General features: G+C 43.2%; 2 protein-coding genes across 3 annotated transcripts in view; one reads left to right on the top strand and one right to left on the bottom strand.

Moving 5' to 3' along the window:
• The window catches only part of RCN3 (reticulocalbin 3), a 33,809-nt gene extending 24,914 nt beyond the window's left edge, over positions 1 to 8,895 (top strand). For both annotated transcript variants that reach the window (XM_082274436.1, XM_082274437.1), the window contains exons 4-7: positions 1,175 to 1,350; positions 2,862 to 2,922; positions 5,916 to 6,115; positions 8,281 to 8,895. In XM_082274436.1, the coding sequence (XP_082130562.1) occupies positions 1,175 to 1,350; positions 2,862 to 2,922; positions 5,916 to 6,115; positions 8,281 to 8,388 (545 nt within the window). In that variant the 3' untranslated portion in view covers positions 8,389 to 8,895. The remainder of the gene's footprint in view (positions 1 to 1,174; positions 1,351 to 2,861; positions 2,923 to 5,915; positions 6,116 to 8,280) is intronic.
• Positions 8,896 to 19,717: 10,822 nt separating this feature from the next.
• Positions 19,718 to 21,525, bottom strand: part of NOSIP (nitric oxide synthase interacting protein) — a 40,054-nt gene continuing 38,246 nt past the window's right edge. Inside the window, exon 8 of the mRNA XM_082274174.1 lies at positions 19,718 to 19,886. Coding sequence (XP_082130300.1) covers positions 19,815 to 19,886 — 72 coding nt within the window. The 3' untranslated portion in view covers positions 19,718 to 19,814. The remainder of the gene's footprint in view (positions 19,887 to 21,525) is intronic.

The raw sequence follows: 21,525 nt of genomic DNA, 5'->3' as shown, positions 1-21,525 counted from the left end.
GGTCTAAAATACCCCAAACCCCTCCTCTGCACTTAAAAGCATTCACAACGCCAAGTTTGGCTGTTCTGAATACTGTAATTTTTTTAATCTGGCGCCAGACAGTACCCGGAAGTGATGTCACTCATGACATCACTTCCGGGTTTTTGCATGGAGACCCGATCAGAGCCGAATGCGGCTTTGATCGGGTCTTCGGTGGCCACACAGGCTGGTTGCCCAGGTCTCCTGGTGTGACGGGAGACCCAGGCGAGCCGCGGAAGGTGGCAGGATGGAGGGGCGTCCCCTCCTGCTCCTTGTAATGACAGCCAAGCGGCTTTTCAGCGCATCGGTTGTCATTACAAGACAGCCGACCGTCGGCTATGGACGCCGGTACCGGGGTGATGCCTCTAGCTGCAGGCATCACTCCGGTACAGCACTTTCCTGAAACATCGGCAATATCGGTCACCTTGGTGGCCAATTCCGATATATCGGGGAAAGTGCATATCGGCCCTCGATATATCGGCTTTGCCGATAATCGGTCGATCCCTAGTCCATACCTTCTTGTGAGTGGGCACAAGAGGGGAGCACGGATCTGTCCGCACAGCACATAATTAATTTGTTGGCATGAGACTGCACGGGTGTTACCCTAACACGGGTAAAACAAGTCTGAGGCTAGGTTCAGGTATGCTGTGGCCACGGCTCACAGCAGGGGGTCTGGTGCGTCTCTGTTCACCGATTTCAGGAGCGAATCCGGGTCTGAATTTTTGCTTGAATTCGCACCTGAATCGGAAACTAAAGATACACAGGACCCCTTTCTAAATGTGGACTGCGACTGCTCTGGAGGTGTGTGAACTGGCTCCGTTGCGAGCTGGGCACACTCTCCTTTCATGCAAATTGGAAGTGGGGACACCCGCATCCACTTCACACATGTGTGAACCCAGCCTGAATGATTATCTGATATCCATCGGGCTTTTTTAGTATTAGGACTATGAGACCGCCGAATACTGTTGACTACATTGGATGCAGCATTTAAAGTAGTATTGTAATAACACATGAATTTATATAAGCTAGATACAACTTGAAGGGGTATCGCGTAGTTTTTTTTCATGAATTTCAGCTTAATTTACAGCAGGGTATTTTTGACTCAGTCTTACTTTTTTTTTTTTTTTTTTTTTTTTTTTTTTTTTTTTGGGTTCAGATGAAGAAGAATTTTACGATATACCTGACAAGGAAAGATACAGGAAGATGATGAAACGGGATGAACGCAGATTTAAACAAGCAAACAAAGATGGTGATCTGATTGCCACCCGGGATGAATTCACTGCATTCCTGCATCCAGAAGAGTTTGACTACATGAGGGATATTGTGATCACAGTGAGTAAATTGCGGATAGAGCTTGTTCACTTGTATAGGCTTCCAATAGGAATTTACAGTGAGTATAGAAAAGAACCACCCCCCTCCCCCTTTTGAAAATTATCAAAAATTCTCAAATTTTGTTGCTTCGCAGCCTGAAATGAAGACACGCAGTTTTTGTTTTATCCAGCCATGCAACTTATAACATCCAAGTGAAAGCTATAACCCCAACATGTCAGAAAAAATAAATAAACAAACAAATAAATAAATAAAAAAACAATCACTGAGTTGGAAAAAGGATCACCCTTTCATGTCAGTATTTTGTTGGACCACCTTTTGCTTTAATTACAGCCTTTAGTCTGTTGGGATATGTCCCTACTAACTTTACACATCTAGATTTTGCAATATTTGCAGAACTCCTTTTCCTCCAGAATTTGAGGGTATTTTTTTCTGATATTCCAAAAAAAAAAAACAACCTTATAACATATTACCACCCCCATGCTTTACTGTAGGAATGGTGTACTTAGATTTCCACCAGACAGATTGTTTGTTGAGGCCAAATAATTTTAGTCTCATCTGACCACCTTAAATGCACCTTGAAGATTCTGAGGCCACATGGAAAGAGGTGTTATGGTCAGATTAGTCTAAAATGTAATTATTTGGCCTCCATACCAAACAATATGTCTGGCGGAAATCCAATGCAGCTCACCATCTAAATAACACCATTCCTACAGTAAAGCATGGAGGTGGTAATATCCTGTGGGGGCGATTATCTGCAGCAGGGACTGGAGCATTTGTCTGAACCCCATTGAAAATCTGTGGAATGACTTGAAGACTGCAGTCCACAAACGGTCGCCATCGAATTTAACTGAACTTGAGCAGTTCTGCAAAGAAGTGTTGGTAAATATTGCTTGGTCCTAGATGTGTGTAAAGTTAGTAGAAACCTATTTCAACAGACTAAAGGCTGTAATTAAAGCAAAAGGTATTTCACCAAATACTGGCACAAGGGGGTGATCCTTTTTCCAATTCACGATTCTGTTCGGTTTTTGAATTTTTTTTTGTTTCTGACATGTTGATTTTATAGCTTTCACTTGGATATTCTAAATACAGCTGGACAAAACAAAAACTGTCTTCATTTCAGGCTGCAAAGCAACAAAATGTGATTATTTTAAAGGTGGGGGGGGGGGGTGTAAGTATTTTCTATTCCCCTCCACTGTAAATTTTTTCATTTACATTAGTGGATTCGGTCTTCTTTTCTGTACTCTCAGACTTTCATAGTCTGGATAAACCCGACCAAAAAAACAAACTAAATTCTACTACTACTGTTCCAATGTGTGAGAATACTGCAGTGCTGCACTGCCAGTGAGGCTTTAGCTCAGCATTTCTGCTTTGTAGATTTGATTTAATAATTAGTCTTCATTAGAGATATTACATAGAAAAGCATAAGCAAAGCAATCTATTCCAACCAAGATCTTGGACATAATCTTTGACTTTTATAATGTTCAATTTTTTCTGTTTTTTTTTTTCTTCAGGAGACCATTGAGGACATAGATAAAAATGGAGATATGTTAGTGGATGTTCATGAATATATAGGTAAGTTGGAATACCTTGTCTGACATCTAATCTATGAACTTAGCTATTGCTTGGGGGGGGGGGGGGGAGTCATCTACATCTGTATACTTCAGGCTCTCAGCTTTATGTATTTTGCATTCCAAAAGAAGTTTCTTTGAATGTGTATTTTCTCTGCATATTGATGGACTAGTGACTCAAGCAGAGCACTTGGCTCACTGATCATAATGTTATCTCTCACACAGCAATCTGTAGCAATAAATTGATTTTGTCGGGTATGATTATTATTTTTTTATACATTCCGTAGATAAAACAAAAAAAAATTACCAAAACTAAAAAATGCACTTTTTTGTACTTTGATCAGTGTTTTAAAAAAATATTTCTAGATAGTTACTTTTAATCTGGAACTGTTCTGTTTTTTTAAAAAAAAAAATACACTAAAAGCATGATTTTGGTAGAGAGAGCAGTGCAAAGTAAATTATAATTTGCAATAAAGGCTTAATAATAAGTGGCCTAAAGTAAGTCTTAACCTGCCTAGTGGTATCCCGAGCGTGACTCGGGGTGGATTTTCCATGCTGTTATCGGTATCCCCGAGTCACGCTCGGGGTGGATGTGCAGAGCGAGCAGCGGTGTCTCTTACCTTCTCCTGGCGATCCAGCGATGATCTCCCATTGCTGTGATCGCCAGCTGAGATCCCCGCCGCTCGTCCGTCAGTCTGAGGACTTCCTGGTTCTGTTCCCTGCAGCAGCAATGCTGCATGGGAGCAGAACGAAGGAGGGAAATTCAAATGTTGAACGTTGCACAAAACACAAACACATAACATATATATATATATATATATATATATATATATATATATATATATATATATATATATATACACACACACACACACACACACACACACACACACACACACATATTATATAATAAAATTATATTATTGATTAGATTATAATTCATGCGTTTGTTTCAAATTTTTCACATCTGGGATGTCTACTAGAGTCTTGTTTTGGTCAGGTTTAAGTCAGTAATTACTAAGAATTGTAGGCCTATAATACATAACGCCAAATTTCCAGGCAAAAAATTGTACCGCTTTTGGTACAGAATTCCTGACATAATCATACCGCCAGGGAGGTTAACCTAAGTTTAAAAAAAAAAAATGTATATAAATCATGTTGTATATGCCTGTGTCCCATCCGGCTGCAGCCATAAAATGATCAGAACTTCATAGCTGAAACTTTCTCAACATGAGGGTGGCTACTTCAATCTGCATATTCTCTCTGTGTACAGTAACGTAGTTGTCCTCCTAGGAGTGCTCCTGACACTGACTAGACCATCATATGCAGACACATACAGCTTGTACAAGCAGTAAAGCAAATCTCCTGTGCTCAAGTAGAATGTGATGAAGGGAAGAGAGATGCACTTCAGACTTAGATGGAAAAAAAGGGCCAATGGTCTTGCTGCCCCCTCAGGATCAAGGCTATCCAGAATCAAATGAGAGAGAAAAAGACAAAAGAAAAGGGGCGCACCGACCTAGTGCATTACCGCTAAAACCATTTATTAAAATGTTAAAGTATACAATATACTAACAAAGCAGGTGTGATTCTACACACATCACAATTGCATATACAATCTCCAAGGTAGCCAAGGTCCCATACGTGACAAAATGGCATGCAGAGTGCCGCATTTTGTTCTGGCTCTGAGGAAGGGGGTACGCCCCTGAAACGCGTCAGCCTAGCCATAGCAGCCCCATGCGGCACTCTGCATGCCATTTTGTCACGTATGGGACCTTGGCTACCTTGGAGATTGTATATGCAATGGTGATGTGTGTAGAATCACACCTGCTTTGTGAGTATATTGTATACTTTTTTAACATTTTAATAAATGGTTTTAGTGGTAATGCACTAGGTCGGTGCGCCCCTTTTCTTTTGTCTTTTTCTCTCAGCTTGTACAAGCATGCAGAGCATGCCCCTTTAATGAAATCACTGCCCACACAGCACAACTTGCAGTGCAGTGCACCTGTGGGAGGTTCTGTCAAGGATTAAATAATAAAGCTGCATAGTAGGTCTACTAAGGGCCAGCATAACGCTGCTTAGGCAGCCACTGTAGGGTGCCAGGATGGGCAGAAGGGGAGGCAACATCCAAATCCCCTGCCACTTTCTGGAGACTTGGACAGATTTGCTAATAAGGGGGTAGAACCTTTATTGGGCCCGGGCAGCAAAGGAATCTCAAGCAGGAGAGGGTATGATTGGTGCAGCGGGAGGGCAAATACTGGAAACCAATTCCCTGTGTGTCTGCCCCTGCAACAGCTGAAAGCCAATTTTTCTCCTGCTCTCCTTCTTGCCGGCTTTCAGCTGCTGCAAGAATTGAGATACAGGGAATTGGTTCCTGTAATTGCCCCCTGCCACACCGATCACACTTCTTGCATACCATCCTCTACCCCCCCGCCTGGGCCACCCTGTGCTCTCCATGGGCATTTTGTTTGTAAATGCTGCTCCGCACCCACGAACCAAGCGCTTAGATCACTGTTGCAATGCAATCCTTTTCACTTAAATGGATTGCGTTTTGGTGATGGTACTGCTCGCTGAAGGTGATGGGGTAAACATTTTTTGCCACAAAGCATCTTAGCCACAGCATAGGTACAAGCCTGAACAGCTGTAAAAACCATGCCTGTTTTTAACCAATTATAAGGAGGTCTGTTTTTGGACCCCATCATCTCTAAAAGCTGCTGCATTTTTACACAGTAGATCCTGGATTTTTTTTTTTTTTTTGACCACCAGGATTTACCAGTGAGGAGCGTAAGTGGGGCATGTCGTGTATGTCAAAGTATTTTTTGGGCGTGTATAGCACACCCACTGTCCACAAATGGTTAAAGATCCCTTTAGGCTCATTACCTTATGTTCAGTGCATCTAAACTATTCATATATTGTAAAAAAAAAAAAAATATATATATATATAATATTTTTAATATGCTAATTGCATCCATTACAATCTAACTTATTCTTTCTCCCCAGCGGATATGTACACTCCTGAAAATGACGAACCTGAGCCAGAATGGGTAAAGACAGAGCGTCGGCAGTTTGCAGATCATCGCGACTTGAATAAAGATGGCAAATTGGACCGATCAGAGATCAGCCATTGGATCCATCCTCATGAATACGATCACGCAGACTTGGAGGCCAAACATCTCATCTATGAGTCGGATAATGACAGGGTAACAAATGAATTGTAATATTCAGATCAGTAGGGGTGGGGTGCACTGTATGGTGGCATTCCCTTACCTCCCAGGTTGATATCAGAAGTGGTATCCAAGGTGGCTAGAAAATGCTGCAGGGGAGGTGCTTCCTGTCCACACACCTATGCCAGAACTGTCCCCCCAAACCTTTCATCCCTTCCCCTCTTTCCATTGCCATGTGAAGAAGTGGGGGCTGCAAGAGAAGGAACGGTAGCGACATCAGCACAGGTATACCGTTCCTCCTTCAATGCTACTGTAGCCTTGCTGGGCTGATGGTGACTACATGCGTTCACAGATTGTCACTTGGCAGCTTGTGGTCCATACTGCCTGTTTCCAGGGGATTACTGAAGTCGTGTACAACCTGCCACCCTCACTGCATCCTTTGGCCAGTTAACTAACAAATAGAATGTACACTTTGCAAAGAGCAGTTGCACTTACAAGTGCAGTTGCTCCAAAACTGGATTAATTTGGTAAAGCCTCACCTTTTGCAAAGAATACCAATCGCGTGCAAAGAAAATAAAAATAAAAAAAAGTAATTATGTTTGCACATGATTGGATGATGGAAGTCCACAGAGCTTCTGCTCATTTACTAAGCTCTGGAGCACTTGAGCGCAGTCTTTTTGCCTTTAGTAAATCAACTCCACTGCATCCCTTCTGCTACTTACTGAACCAATATCCTGAAGGACTATCCTTTTTTGAACTATGGCACTGTTGGCCTTATATTTGGCCACAGAACACAATGCCTGCCTGGCTGCTGCTGTAAAACCATTGCTTCTAATTCAGCTGCTATTCCCATTTGCTGCTGCCTTAGGCCCCTTTCACACAGACGGACCGTTCAGATCCGCCTGTCCGTTTTTTTTTTTGTTTTTTTTGGCGGATCTGAACAGTCCCCCCATGCATTCCTATGGGGCATCGGATGGCAGCGGAGACATGTCCGCTGACATCCGATCCATCAAATCTGGACGGATGGGAACCCTATTTTCTATCCGTCCATTGGATGAGAACGGACCAACGGTCCGTTCCCATCTGATTTCCCCCATAGAGATGCATGGGGAACTGACAGCTGTGTCTCCGCACACAGCACGGAGACACAGCTGTCCTCCTGCTGCTCAGCGGGGGGGATCGGCGGCTCGATCCCCCGCTGAGAAAAACGGACTCCGTCCAACGGACGGAGTATGTGAAAGGAGCCTTAAACTTAATACAGGTTGACATGAATGTATTAAAAACATTGTAGCAGACTAGTATTGTGTGAATGGGCTGGGCTTACAGCATGGTGACCTCTGCAAAGCAGTAAAGGTTTGCTTGGTAAATGAAAACTGTTAGATCGCCACCTGCTGACTGGAACTGGAGTTGTAAAGGCAGAAGGTTTTTTTTTTTTTTTTTATCTTAATGCATTTTATGCATTAAGATAAAAAGCCTTCTGTGTGCAGCAGCCTCCCCAGCACCCCCTAATACTTACCTGAGATCCATCTCTGTCCTCCAATGTTGTCTGGGACTCTCCCTTCTGATTGGCTGAGACATGGCAGCGGCGCCATTGTCTCCCACAGCTGTCAATCAAAGGCAGTTAGCCAAATCGGGAGAGAGGGGGGCAGGGCTGAACCGTGGATTTTAAGCACTTGACAGGCATTGCAAGTGTCTGCAGGATGGTTCCAGCATGGCTCCATACACTTGAATGAGTTGCGTTCGGTGAGTGGTACTGCATGCTGAACGTGACAGGGAGGGAGATATAATCCTTTCTGCAAAGTAAGACATCACAGCTGCTGCATGTATGCAACCCTGTCCAGTCCTCTTTGAGCCACACTTACTGTCCCTACCCTTCAGCTACAACCACCTGTTTCATTGGGCAAAATGTAATTTTCCTGGTCGCTGTAGGTGTTCCACACCTCTGGGTGTTTAGAATACCTGCTCCCCACCCCCTTACTTGCTATGCCTGCAAGAGGTCCAATACTTGAGTGCTCGGGAGCAGCATCATGGTAGCATTTAAATACAGAGGCTACTGCAGAGGTAAATCTTTTGCCTCTTCTATTCACAGCTATTGCTTCTTTGTTCTGGTCCTATAGTGACAGGGCCATAAGGCTCAAAGCAGATAAACGTCTATTGTGTGTCCTTTTTTTTTATTTTAGTAATTTTTCTTTTCTTCTCAGGATGATAAACTAACCAAAAAAGAGATATTGGACAACTGGAACATGTTTGTCGGCAGTCAAGCAACTAACTACGGTGAAGACTTGACGAGGCGGCATGATGAATTTTAATGGACATCTGTCCGTTCGCTCCTGGTTGAGCTTATACCGCCTCAGCACATTGCTGATGCCTTAGAGACTGGATTCTAATTGTGGCAATGGGGACTTCGGGACAAGGGGACTGAATCTCTAATTTTTTTATTTTTTTTTTTGAACAACCAAAGACTTGCCCGATGCTCAGGAAGCCTTTTTGATGCCATCTACAACTATATTGTATGGGATTTGAGATGATTGGGTTTAACAGACTTGTTTGGGATTGAATATAGCAGTCCATACCACTTTAAAACTTGGTAGATGTTGCAGGTTGTGTTTTTAAGACTCATTTCGGCTGACCACAGAATTGTGCATTCGGTTAAACAAATGCCTTTATATTACTGGTCCTTTGGACTGTGAACTGTGCATGCAACATTTTCATACAATCACTAGTTGAATTCTGAGGGTCATTAATTGAAAAGTGAATATTTAGCTTATGGTGGACATGCAAGGGCTGAATCGCCAATTGGCATTTTATACTTTGAGGGCCCACTCACACTTGTGTGTTGCAGTGCCATTCATTGTGAAGGGCACACACAAGGTATTTTACAGTAAAGCATAACACAGATCATGTGTTTGTGGGGTGCTGTTGCCCAAAGTCATATATGCAATTCTAAACGCATGTCCTGCAGTGCTACCCACTTTTTCTGGAAGACCAAATTCTAGGACAGGCTTCAGCCTTTTTTTTCTTTAAATGTGACACTTACTGCATCTTACAAAATAATTTGATTCTGGTGAGTAAAAATTTGTGCAAATACATTCATTTATGACTTAATTTTTTTTTTTGAACACTTCCATTATTTTGCTTTCAAAAACGCATACTTCCCACTACTAAATTGTTTTTAACCCTCCCAAATAAGACTGCACAGCAATGTTTGTTTGTCACTCCACTGCAATTCTAAATGTTATAGACATTGTGAGCCATCTGAACAAATAAAATGCATTTTTTCCATTTTCACTTGTTTTGTATCAAACAGGCAGTATTTTTAAAATGCAAATTTGGGCTACAAGGGGGGGAATCCATCTTTTTAAGTGAGAATTTTTACTTGATTTATTGTAGTTTTTGCTTTTTACGTGTGCTGCTTCTTGGAATCCCAGCTTCTTGTGGCCAAATGTATATAAGTATCTGGCTTTGAAACCTATGTAAAAGTGTCCTGGTAATTCCAGCCCAAGGTCACGGGCCTTTGCGGCTATAACAACCTCCATTCTTCTGCGAAGGCTTTCCACAAGATTTTTGTATGGGAGTTTGTGCCCATACTGCCAAAAACTGTATCATACTTAAATTTTCCTTTCCTGGTGCCTATCCATGGAAGCATACCAGCGTATGCTGCCATGGAGGAGGCACCAGCAAAATTAAGTGAAGTAATTTACTGATATGGATAAGGAACACAAGGGGGCGCCAGCTTACTCAACTTATTATGATAAACCCATTGATGCTGCACATACCTGGTGCCCCCTGGTGTTTCTTTTTTGTAGTTTAAGAGATTTATTCTTGTTTCAGGTGAAGCGGTCTACTGAAGTAAAACACCCTTCCCATGGGATTTTTATGAACTGTCTATGCTACACAAGCATATCTTTAAGTTATCTGGGGGGGGGGGGGGGGGTAGTGGCTTTCACATGTGGATGGTACATTGGCATTTGGTTGTGCCACAATTTCAATTGTTTTTACTGATCTGGATAAGAAAGTCATAAGAAAAAAAAATACTATATTACAGCTTAGATGTGGTTGTTACATAAGTGTTTTTTTTTTTTCCCTCCCCCTTCTGATGATCTAGCCAATAACACACTTTGTCTTAAGCTGACCCATACACTGTTAGTCTTGGTTTTTCAGAATCCACTTCTTTAAGCTGCCTGCACACACCTTTAAAGGATTTTTTTTTTTCTTCATCTGCTTCTGCCTTAAATAAAAAGTGGCTCTGCATGCAGGATGGGTGCCAGTGCCAATTTGAGTGAGCCTTAACCACTCAAGCCCTGGAAGATTTTACCCCCTTCCTGACCGGGGGTATTTTGCGATTCGGCACTGCGTGACTTTAACGGACAATTGCACGGTCGTGCGACGCTGTACCCAAACAAATTTGACGGGTTTTTTTTTCCACAAACAGAGCTTTCTGGTGGTATTTGATCACCTGTGCGTTTTTTTTTTTTTTTTATCATGCACTATAAACAAAAAAAAGCGACAATTTTGCAAAAATAACAATATTTTTCAAATTTTTTTTTTATATGAAATTCCCCCCCCCCCCCCCCCCCCAAAAAAAAAATGTAAAAATTAAATTTTTGGCCAATTTGTTTTCTGCTACTTATGTTTGGTTAAAAAAAAAATCACAATAAGCGTATTTTGATTGGTTTGCGCAAAAGTTATTGCGTTTACTAAGGGAAAGATTTTTTTTAACGTGCAATGCAATTTTATTTTTTTGCGGTACTGCGGCGGACAGATCGGACCCTTGACTGACATTTGACACTTTAGAGGGTTACCAGTGACATTATTACAGTAATCAGTGCTATACATATGCACTGTTACTGTAAAAAATGACACTGGGAGGAAAGGGGTTAACTTTATTGGAGAGGAAGGGGTTAAGTGTGTCCCTAGGGGCGTGTTTCTAACTGTCATTGGATGTGGCTAGTGGTGTAATAGCACAGATCAACGGTCCTACATAGCAGGACTGAGTGATCAGTGCTTTTACACAGGGGAGAGTGACAGGCGGCTTTGCTTTCATTAGCCGCCTGCCTTTCTCCCTCTCTACCCAACGATTGCGAGTGACCGGTGGACATCAGGTCAGCCGGTCACACGCGCCTGCTTCGTCGGGTACGAGCGGGGGCGCGCCTCCAGCGGCACGCACTCGCCCCCTAAGTCACTCCCAGGCTAGTGACGTACCGGTACGTCACTTTGCCTGGGAGGGGCTGACCGCCACCGTATATAGTTGAGCGGGGTTGGCAAGTGGTTAAAAGGATAAGTTCACTTTTGGAACATATTCCACCATGTGTAGCTCCCCCCCCCCCCCCCCCTCTTCCTGTGACAGTGAGCTGGGGGATCCTCTCCCAGTACCTACTGTCACTGTTTTAAAACCTTGCAATGGTGCAGGGCTGCGTCATTCATTCAGTTTCCTCGTTTGCGTAATTTGGCATTTGCCATTGAACACCAGAATTGGCAGGTCCTAATACTGGCACTTAATGCTTTTTACAGATGAGAGAAGGTTCACCCTGAGCACATTTGACAGACAAAGGGTCTGGAGAAGCCATGGAAAATGTTATGCTGGCTGTAACATCATTCAGCATGATTGGTATGGTGGTGGGTCAGTGATGGTCTGGGCAGGCATATCCATGGAGGGACACACAGACCTCTGCCACTGTCTAGCCTGTAGAGAGAAAATCCTTGGACCCATTTTCAGACCCTACACTGATGCAGTAAGTAAGTCTTGGGTTCCTCCTGGTGCACGACCATGCCCGGCCTCAGGTGATGAGTATGCAGCCAGTGCCTGGAGGATGAAGCAATTGAGACCCCCCCCCCCCCCCCCATGCTCACCTGATCTAAATCCAATAGCATACCACTTAGGACATTATGTTTTGATCCATCCAATGCTGCCAGGTTGCACCTCGGACTGTTCAGGAGCTCAGTGATGCCCTGGTCCATCCAGATCAGGGAGGAAATACCCCAGGACACCATCTCATTAGGAACATGCCCCAACGTTGCATCATCTCCACTCTAATTCATCCCAAAGGTGTTCTACTGGGTTGAGGTCAGGACTCTGTGCAGGCCAGTCAAGTTCCTCCACCCCAAGCTTGCTCATCCATGTCTTTATGGATCTTGTGTGTGCACTGGTGAGCAGTCATGTTGGAAGAGGACATCCCCAAAATGTTCCCACAAGGTTGGGAGAATGAAATTGTCCAAAATGTCTTGGTATGCTGACGCCTTAACATTCAGTGCCTGACCTCCCTTCACAGGAACTAAGGGGCCAAGCCCAACCCCTGAGAAACAATCCTACACCATAATCTCCCCTCTGCCAAATGATTTGGACCAGTGCACAAAGCAACATGGATGAGCGAGTTTGGGGTGGAGGAACCTGACCTTAACCCGACAGAACACCTTTGGGATGAATTAAAATGTAGACTGTGAACCAGGCCTTCTCGTCCAACATCAGTGCCTGACCTCACAAATGTGCTTCTGGAAGAATGGTCAAACATTCCCATAGACACACTCCTAAACCTTGTGGACAGCCTTCCCAGAAGAGTTGAAGCTGCTATAGCTGCAAAGGGTGGGCCAACTCAATATTGAACCCTACGAACTAAGACTGGGATGCCATTAAAGTTTATGTGTGTGTAAGGCAGGTGTCCCAATACTTTTGGTAATATAGTGTATACACACTGGCAACCTTATTAGGTACACCTGGTGAATTAATTGGCAACACCAATTGGCCAATCACATGGCAGTAACTCAATGCGTTTAGGCATCTAGAGACGCAGTGAAGACGACTTGCTGAAGTTCAAACTGAGCATCAAAATCGGGAAGAAAGGGAATTTAAGTGACTTTGAGCGTGGCATGGTTGTTGGTGCCAGATATGCTGGTCTGAGTACTTCAAAAACTGCCGATCTACTGCGATTAAAGCCCCGTACACACGTACCGATCGGCCGTCTTTTGTCCAGGGCTGTCGTGTCCGCTGAAAAGTGCTAAAGACTGCACACAAATTTTGTCGGCCAACAACAGCCGACTGCAGAAGTGATGTCATGTGATGGTTAACTTTCCTTGTCTTTTTTTCTTTTCTGAGCATGCCCAGTCTTGCTAATCTGCTGTCTGTCGGCCAAAATCTGTACTGACTGGCGAACAATCGGCCGTTCTGGTGTCGGCGTACAAAAGTTTTAAAGTCTGCACGACAGATTCTGTTCGGCCGAAAATGTGCTGCCTGCTGTCGGAAGCATCATACTAACAAGCCGACAAGCGGTACGTGTGTACGGGGCTTTACATACACAACAACCATCTCTAGGATTTAAAGAGAATGGTCTGAAAAAAGAGAAAATATCCAGTAAGTGGCAGCTGTGTCAATGAAAATGCGTTTAGGCATGTTGACGTCAGAGGAGTATGGGCAGGTCTGAGATGATAGAAAGGCAACAGTAACTCAAATAAGCACTCCTTATAACAAGGTATGCAGAAAACCATTCTCTGTACGCACAACACCTTGAAGCAGATGGGCTACAGCAGCAGAAAACCACACCAGGGCTGAGGCAAAGACTGGCCACAACGTCAAACCAGTCATAGTAAAACATGCTACGTGCCACAGCCTCCGCTTTCCTGTCAGCCGGGTCCTTAAAGGCCAGGAGGTTCCTCTACTGGGATCATGGTTTGACCTGGAAACAGGCGAGTCCACCACGGGTGGACTAGTCCACTTTTTTTTAAGTGACTCAAAAGGGTAACGTACAGCAAAACGTTTGGGGACAACAAAGGGTAAATTTTGGTTGTTCACATTCCTTACAGGAAAACCTGTCAAGAATAAGGCACAGAAGGAAACCCCTTTGCAGTGCGAGGTTGCTTATGCTTACTAAACGACACAGCCACATCCTCCAATTTTTAAAGTCTCACACACTGCAGTGATAAGTGTGTCCACCAGCACTTTTTAGCTGCTGTGACCATGGAAGAATCATCCTCACTGTCAGATAGATCTGGGGATGTGATATTAAGCCCCCCTGGATGTGCTGTGTCCACAGCGGCATTAGGCTCAGAATCAGATGAGACAGACTGAGCAGGGAAAGGCAGGGGAACGCTTCCTCCTTGGCCTTTGCCAACACGGGACACTAAGGACTGCAGGACCACCGTCAGTTCAACCATGGGAAGCTGGGGTTTCCAAGGGATCTGCCACCTCCATGAGGTGGTCACTGAGGGAGTTCAGGATACCTATTCAGCAAAGAGATAACAGGGGGGGTGACACCCCCCCTTCCCCCCCAAGGACTCACCCACTGATCAGAGGAGCGCCAAGAATTCGGACTTAGCATCACCATGAACACCATCCCTGTTCATATGTCCCAGGTACAGGCAGAGGAAACTGAGGAGGAAGAGCTTATGCATCCCCACGAGACTTCGCTCGTTTCCAGCATCTCCTGGACTAAGGGAAAATGGCCCTCATGGCATCATCGGGCTACACAAACATGCCCACCAACTGGAGACCAGCCAGACTAAGGGAAATGGCCCCCTGTGACATCGGTCTACAAAAACATGGCCACCGACCAGAAACCAGCCAAACTAAGGGTAAATGGCCGCCATCAGCTACAGCATGCTGTCAGGATCTTCCCTGTGCCCTCAGCAACGCTGCACCCTCTCTGCAAGGGGAACCCCTTCTAAAAAAGCAGGACACATGTTACGGGGGGACATTTCTGCACTGGGACCCCCCCTGCACTATACCTACGCTGGTATAGACTGGCCCCTTACTCCCATCTGTGATCAGCTGTCAGCTGATTACGTGATGCAAACAGTAGCCAGCAATCAGCATTTTTTTTTTCTCCTCACACTATCAGCGTGAGGAAAAAAAAAAATAAAAAAAACACGATCGTCGGCTGCTGTCAGAGACATCAGTCCCGAAGAGGAAGAGCAACTGTGCCCACCAGTGCCACCTACCAGTGCCTATCAATGGCCATAAGAGCCACCTATTAGTGCCCTTCAGTGCCACCTTATCAGTGCCCATCAGTATCAAACTATAAAAACTGGGGGGGGGTTTCCCAACATTTTTGGTCTTTTTTTGTTTGTTCAGCAAAAAATAAAAACCCCATTAATGGTGATTAAAAAACCCCAAAAGAAAGCTCTGTTTGTACCCAAATAAAACATTATTTTTTCCAACAGTGTTGCATGATTGCGGTGCAATTGTCATTCAAAGTGTGACAGCGCTGAAAGCTGAGAATTGGCCTGGGCAGGGAGGGGGGGTTTAAGTGCCCAGTAGATAAGTGGTTAATCAACTTATTGAAAGAGAACCGTACAAAGCTGGGACGAGAAACAAAAAGGTAAGTGTACTATAACAAGGAGTCTGCTATTACCAGGGAATTTTGGGTCTGAATAATGAAAAACAATCACACACAATATACAACAGATACATGGAACAAAGAAATACACATTAAATTGGAGTGATTTTTAAAACATGGAAATCTGTATCCAGCAATAACAGCTACATTATGGGTGAAGCCAGTTTTCAGTGCATACAAAATGCCCAGAAAAGCTGGATTTTATAGGGGCCTGACAAAAAAAAAAAAAATTTATATTTGTTGGAGACTGGAGATGCAGCTTTAAATGTCACCACATACTCATTTTTTGCCAAGGAACCCCTTTGGATTTCTTCAGGGGCTCCTTGACAAAACACCTAAGAATTTCCCCAAATTGTATACAAGCCAGCAGGTGGATGAAGCCTGCCTTTGAGTCATACAAAGCCACAGGTTTTCATTGTGCAGCATTACAACCTTCCAGCCACCAGCGTCCTAACAACCAAATTACGTCATCTGCCAAGGAGGACATCAGGTACCTGCACATCATCCTTGTTTGCTCCTCCCCTTCCCTTCCCTTCTCCATCAGCACTGGGGTCACATTAGCTGAGTGATGGAGAAAAACTGAGGGAGAAGAGAAACATTGGAATACTAGTCAGTACCAGAGTGCAAAGGTGTATTTGCTTTTGAAGAATAAATTGCCTCCAAAGTTGGGTGGCCTACATGTGTGGATGTTGCTGTGTTATGTTAAACTATTATTATAGTTTCACATATTAGAATGAGGTGCCTCAAAAATATGCATCATTTTAAAGGGTGTCTTGTCTAAAAAAAAATGTGGAGAAATACTGGAGTAAACATGTGCAAGAAAATGGTAACTAGAATGGTTGTGGGTCTTACGACAGCTTAAAAAAAATAAAAAATAGCGACTCCTGCTGGCTTTATAGAGAATACAAAATATTAAATATGAATATGCAGTATTTTGTATTTGTGATTCAATTGTTAACCGATAGTGGGTGATCTTTTACAGCTATGGGAAGCCTGTTAAAGCGATAATTCTGGCCTCAAAATCGATTTTGGGCCATCCGCTTGCGGAGGGCATCCTGAAAATGAAATGGATACTGGCGATTTTTTTTTTTTTTTGTTTACTTACCTTATTATAGAAGAAAATATACTCACCTTCCTTCCACTTCCTCCCTCTGCGGCCGCGGCCCGCACCGTCTCTTCCGGTTTGCGATGATTCCTGGGAGCTGAACGTCATCGCTCCCAGGAATCAAAGCGCCTGCACCGGCCCCGACGTCTCTTCTAGTGCAGGCGCGGCATTCACTGCTAACAGCTTCAGAAGCTGTGGAGGGATGCCGCGCCTGCACCGGAAGTGACGAGCGGGGCCGGTGCAGTGCATTGTGGGACTCCGACGTCACGGAAGAGGACACGAAGAGGGACACTGAGGCTCCAGCTGCCCACACCTGAGATGGCAGCGCTGGAGAAGAAATTTTCAAGGCAAGTATTTCTTCTTACAGGTAAGTGCAACCCGGGACAGTTCAGAGGCTATCCATTGTGGAATGTACTAGCCCTGACTGTCCCGGGGGTATTTTTAGCTCAAATTGACCCCCGAGGCCGGAACTCCGCTTTAACTTTAAAGAATAAGTTCACCTTTGTGAACAGGTTACAAGTTACACCCACCTTTAGTTTCAATGGTTTTTATTGATTTTCAGATAATAAACATACAGTAAAACAGTGGCAATAATAAACTCTGCGTGTAAGAAATAATCCACATATACTTATAAAATAGCACTGTCAATGGGTCTCTTCCCTAAGGTCAAACAGGGATTAGGTGATAAAAAGACAATAAACTAAATTGATAACTAGGGCACTATTACCCACCCCCAGGCACCCCAATGGGAACAAAACTGTGTCCTGAAACATGGAGTACTCTGCAGCAAACCATTAGCAGAGGATGCATAATCTCTATAGTCACATAAACGGAAAAAAAGAAAGCAGAAGAGGGGAGGAAAAAGGGAGAAGAGGAGAAGCTGGGAGGAGGGGAAGGGAGAGAGAACCATCTATTGTTAGATTGTCAGCAAGAGGCAAAAATATAAAACATAATTATAATTTTGACTGTGCACTTAAAATAAGAGCCAAATATTCAATTTTTTCTGGAAAGCATAAGTATTCAAGGACGTATATGCCAGTATTTTTTCCATTTCACATTGGTGATTGAGAGTAAGGATGGTGTCAATGTGAGAGGGTGAGTCAGTGGATTTCCAGAGTCTCGTGATCGTAAGTTTTGCTGTTAAGAGGAGATGAATTATTACCATTCTGAATTTAGGTAGGAATTCCTGAATGTTCAGATTCAAAATAGCTAACTCTGGGATAGGAGATATGGTCTGAGCCACATAAGTCTGAAATCATGGAGAAAAATGTTCCAAAATGATCGCAGTGATACACAGGACATAGTGTATGGTAAAGGGTCCCCGATTCCCCACATTGTATCCAGCAAAGTGCCGTGTGAGATGGGTAGAACTTTGAAAGTTTAAATGGAGTGAGGTACCAGGAATGGATCACTTTAAAAAGGTTAATGGTTGACACATTTGGAGGCAGAATACGGTAACACATTTAAAATATACATGTAACATGTCCAGCATCTCCCTGACCTGCCTGCTTTGAACCCCCCCCCTCCCCCAACAGTGGGCTGGGGATCCTCTTCCCCCCACATCCGCTATCACAATGTGTGGCTGTGCGGGACTACGCCCACAGAGGTGCGTCTTTCAATCACAGAGTTTTGTGAATTAAAGAAGAAGTTCACCTTGGGAAACATGTTACATGTTCCACCAATTTTTAGGATGGAACATGTAACATGTTCCCACTGCTGCAGCTGCTCCCTGATACCTTCTCTCCCTATGACAGCAGTACGGGGAGTTCTTTGTGGAGGTCGGCTTGTAGTTCTCAATGAACTTCCACAGCGCTGTTGAGCACTGCGGTACTTTCATGCAGTCTTCCTGTTAGTGTGAAACTGCCTGCCTGTATGATGTATGGGCAGACAGCTTACGCTCACCTGTATGGCATCAGCGGGGTCTGCTGAACACAGGTGCAATGCTTTCCAGGCTCCTTAAAAAAAAAATATTAAAATCTACAAATTTTTACCTTAAAAAAAATAAATAAAAAACAGGCATTTTTTTTTTTAAAGTGAGCTTATCCTTTAATGAACTACAAGTATTATTGGCCTTTGCGGCTTAGGACTTGTAGAGCTCAATGAACAACCAGGGCACTGATGAGCGCTCTAGGTAGTTCAATGAACTTCCTCAGTAGGTGCCTGCCTGTACGGAAGGTATGGACAGACAGCTACACAGACAGTCTGCAGGAGCCTGATTAATATCAATAGTACAATTTTTTTACCTGCAAAAAAATAAAATAAATATGTACATATATATATATATATATATATATATATATATATATATATATATATATATATATATATATTTATTTATTTATTTATTTAATTTTTGAAAGGGTGAACTTATACTTTAATTATACAGTGCTTTTCCGAAAGGCTAAACCGGGCTAAAAGCCCCCTGCTAACCTGAGTTTCTGAAAATACTTGTTCCCTGGCTGATCCGATGGCTTCACTATTTTTTTAACCATAGACTATGAAAAAGCACCTGCATACTTGTCCCATATCGGTGTCTGCAGGCTGGAAATGGTAGTTACCTGGCTGTTTATGCCAATCTTCTGGCTTCAACTTTAGTATGCACATCAGGATAGTCAGAGAAAAGTCAGATTCCCTATCGACATTCTTGCTCTGCATCAATAATTCCAAGTATTAAAGTGACATTCCAGTCAGACAACCGGCATTTTGAGAAGGAAAAGTCAGCAATTACAGCCTCAATTTTTATCTTTAAGAGAAGCTTCCTTTAAAACGAGACACGGCGAGGTAGCCAGCATTTTCAGGATGACGACTGCAATAGCAGCCTACATATTTTTTTCTATATTGCTTTCTGTCTTGCCCCATCGCTGACAATTGCAAAAATAATGGGAACATTTACAAACATAAAAAATAAAAAAAAAAAAAAAAAAAATGCTTAGTATCCGTTTAAAAAAAAAAAAAAAAAAAAAAAAAAAAAAAAAAAAAGCTTCAATCTTAAAATGATCTCTCACCTTAATATCCTAAAAGAGTAAAGTACAAATGATCCACTCCTAGGTAAAGAGTGGCATGTGACTGTTCATAGTTAAGGGAATAGAGGAACGGGAGCCACGACAAACTGGGGGCCGGCTACTTTTATCAATGAGCGGAGATTTAGTTCTGCAGAGCAGTCAGGACCCAACCAATGTTCAATGCCTACTTTATTGTAAGCAAAAAAGAATAGCCAATATTTGTTGCATGATCTGTGAATAGAGGGCATTATTACAGAAGGTTGCTGAATGAAGAACGGAGAGGTTGGTGACACAAATACTTCTCATGCCTGCATGACTGGTCGAGCTTCTTTAGCTTCCAGCTGTACTCCTGATCCAGAGAATCCCGTGCCACCCTGCAGAGAAGCCACAATTATTATCCTATGTACAGTGAGAAATAGAGACAGTTATACCTGAATAGCAAATCACAGCTAAGTAATCAGTCCTGAGTAGTTTTTTGCAGTTAAAACAGGATAACTAAAAGCTTTTAGATAACTGAAGTGCACTAGGCTCAACATCTGCAACCAGACAGCAGCATCTGATGTCACAGCTCCCATAATTCACAGCAGTTGTCAAGCGCTCCCTGAGTTGGAGGGTCATGTGACCAGACTAGACTGGATTACAATTATGTGCAAACATTTTTCTGATACAGGTTAGGCAGGATAAGAAGGCGGAGAGAGGGAGGAACAGAATAGTTAGACCTAGGATTCTTCCACTTTAATATTGAGCTCTGTCCCAAGCCAGGGGAAAATATTTGCAACACCGAGCAAACAGGAAACTCAAAACTTTGAAAGTAGAGTTTACTGTAATTTGTTTTATGCCGATTACGTATAAAGTGATCATTCAGCACTCGAAGGGTGCAGCAATAAGCCCAACAGTCCCTGGACAGTGGCAAGGCTTAAAGATGCAAGTATCAGCTAGCAATAGCATCCACAGTATAGAACCCATTGAGGCCCCAAAATGCATCATCCAGCACCATTTTCTGGAAGCACTTGCCACCCAGAAGCCACCCAAGCAACTTAGGACTCAACACTTTTGCTACCTCAGAGCAGGTCCCATGCTGTGAATACTATTGCAGGTTGATACATCTATTTATGAGCCCTCCACTGTTTAATGACTAATTCCTGCATCCCCAGAGTGCCCCAGATGTGCTTTCAATTGATCACTTTTCTATAAATGTTTTTAAAGTTGATCACTACTAAAATCTACTTTTAATGAACAAAGTTTGTGCCCTCTGTTCAGGAGCTGCATGACCTTACCCATCTCTTTCTGTTTGTGGAATTATATGAACTAACCATCCCTTTAATTCATTTACACAGTACTGTGAGCTTTTTGCTTTTCTCTTTCGTTTATTGACAGACACAGCTACTAATCGTAACCATTGGGTTATACTGCCCCCTAGAGGAGTAGGACACTAGGCAGAAAAAAATCCAGTTTATCTGGTTGGCTATAGTTAGCCTTGGGAATTTCTTTTTTGCTGCTCCCACCCCTCATGTTTAACACTGCATTGGGACATCCCAATGGTTAAGAAGATCAGGAGCTGTGTCGTCAATGAACGAAAGAGAAAAACTGGATTTTTGACTTACCATAAAGTCCATTTCTCTGAAGTTCATTGAAAAACGCAGCTCCGTATTCTTAACCATTGGGTTATATGCTCCCCCCTACAGGAGTAGGGCACTTTACCACGTCTATGGGGCAGTCCCTGAAGGCATACACCCACTCACTCTGTTATAGGATTCAGTTTTGTTGCAAGCAGTGTCCGAAGTAAAAAAAAAAACCCAACCCACTCAGAAATAGAGGACCAGGTGCTGTGTCCATCAATGAACTTCAGAAAAAAGGATTTTACAGTAAGTCAAAAATCCAGTTTTCTCTATCGTTCATTGACAGACGCAGCTCCATATTCTTCTTTGGGACGTTCCAAAGCAATATTTGCATGGAGGGGTTGAAAAACAACGCAGAGAAAGAACGTAATTCCCCAAAGGCTAAACTTAGCCA

Source organism: Pelophylax lessonae, assembly GCF_965119305.1.
Source record: "Pelophylax lessonae genome assembly, chromosome: 12".
Classification (NCBI taxonomy): Eukaryota; Metazoa; Chordata; class Amphibia; order Anura; family Ranidae; genus Pelophylax; species Pelophylax lessonae.
This window is presented reverse-complemented; position numbering and strand designations above follow the sequence as displayed.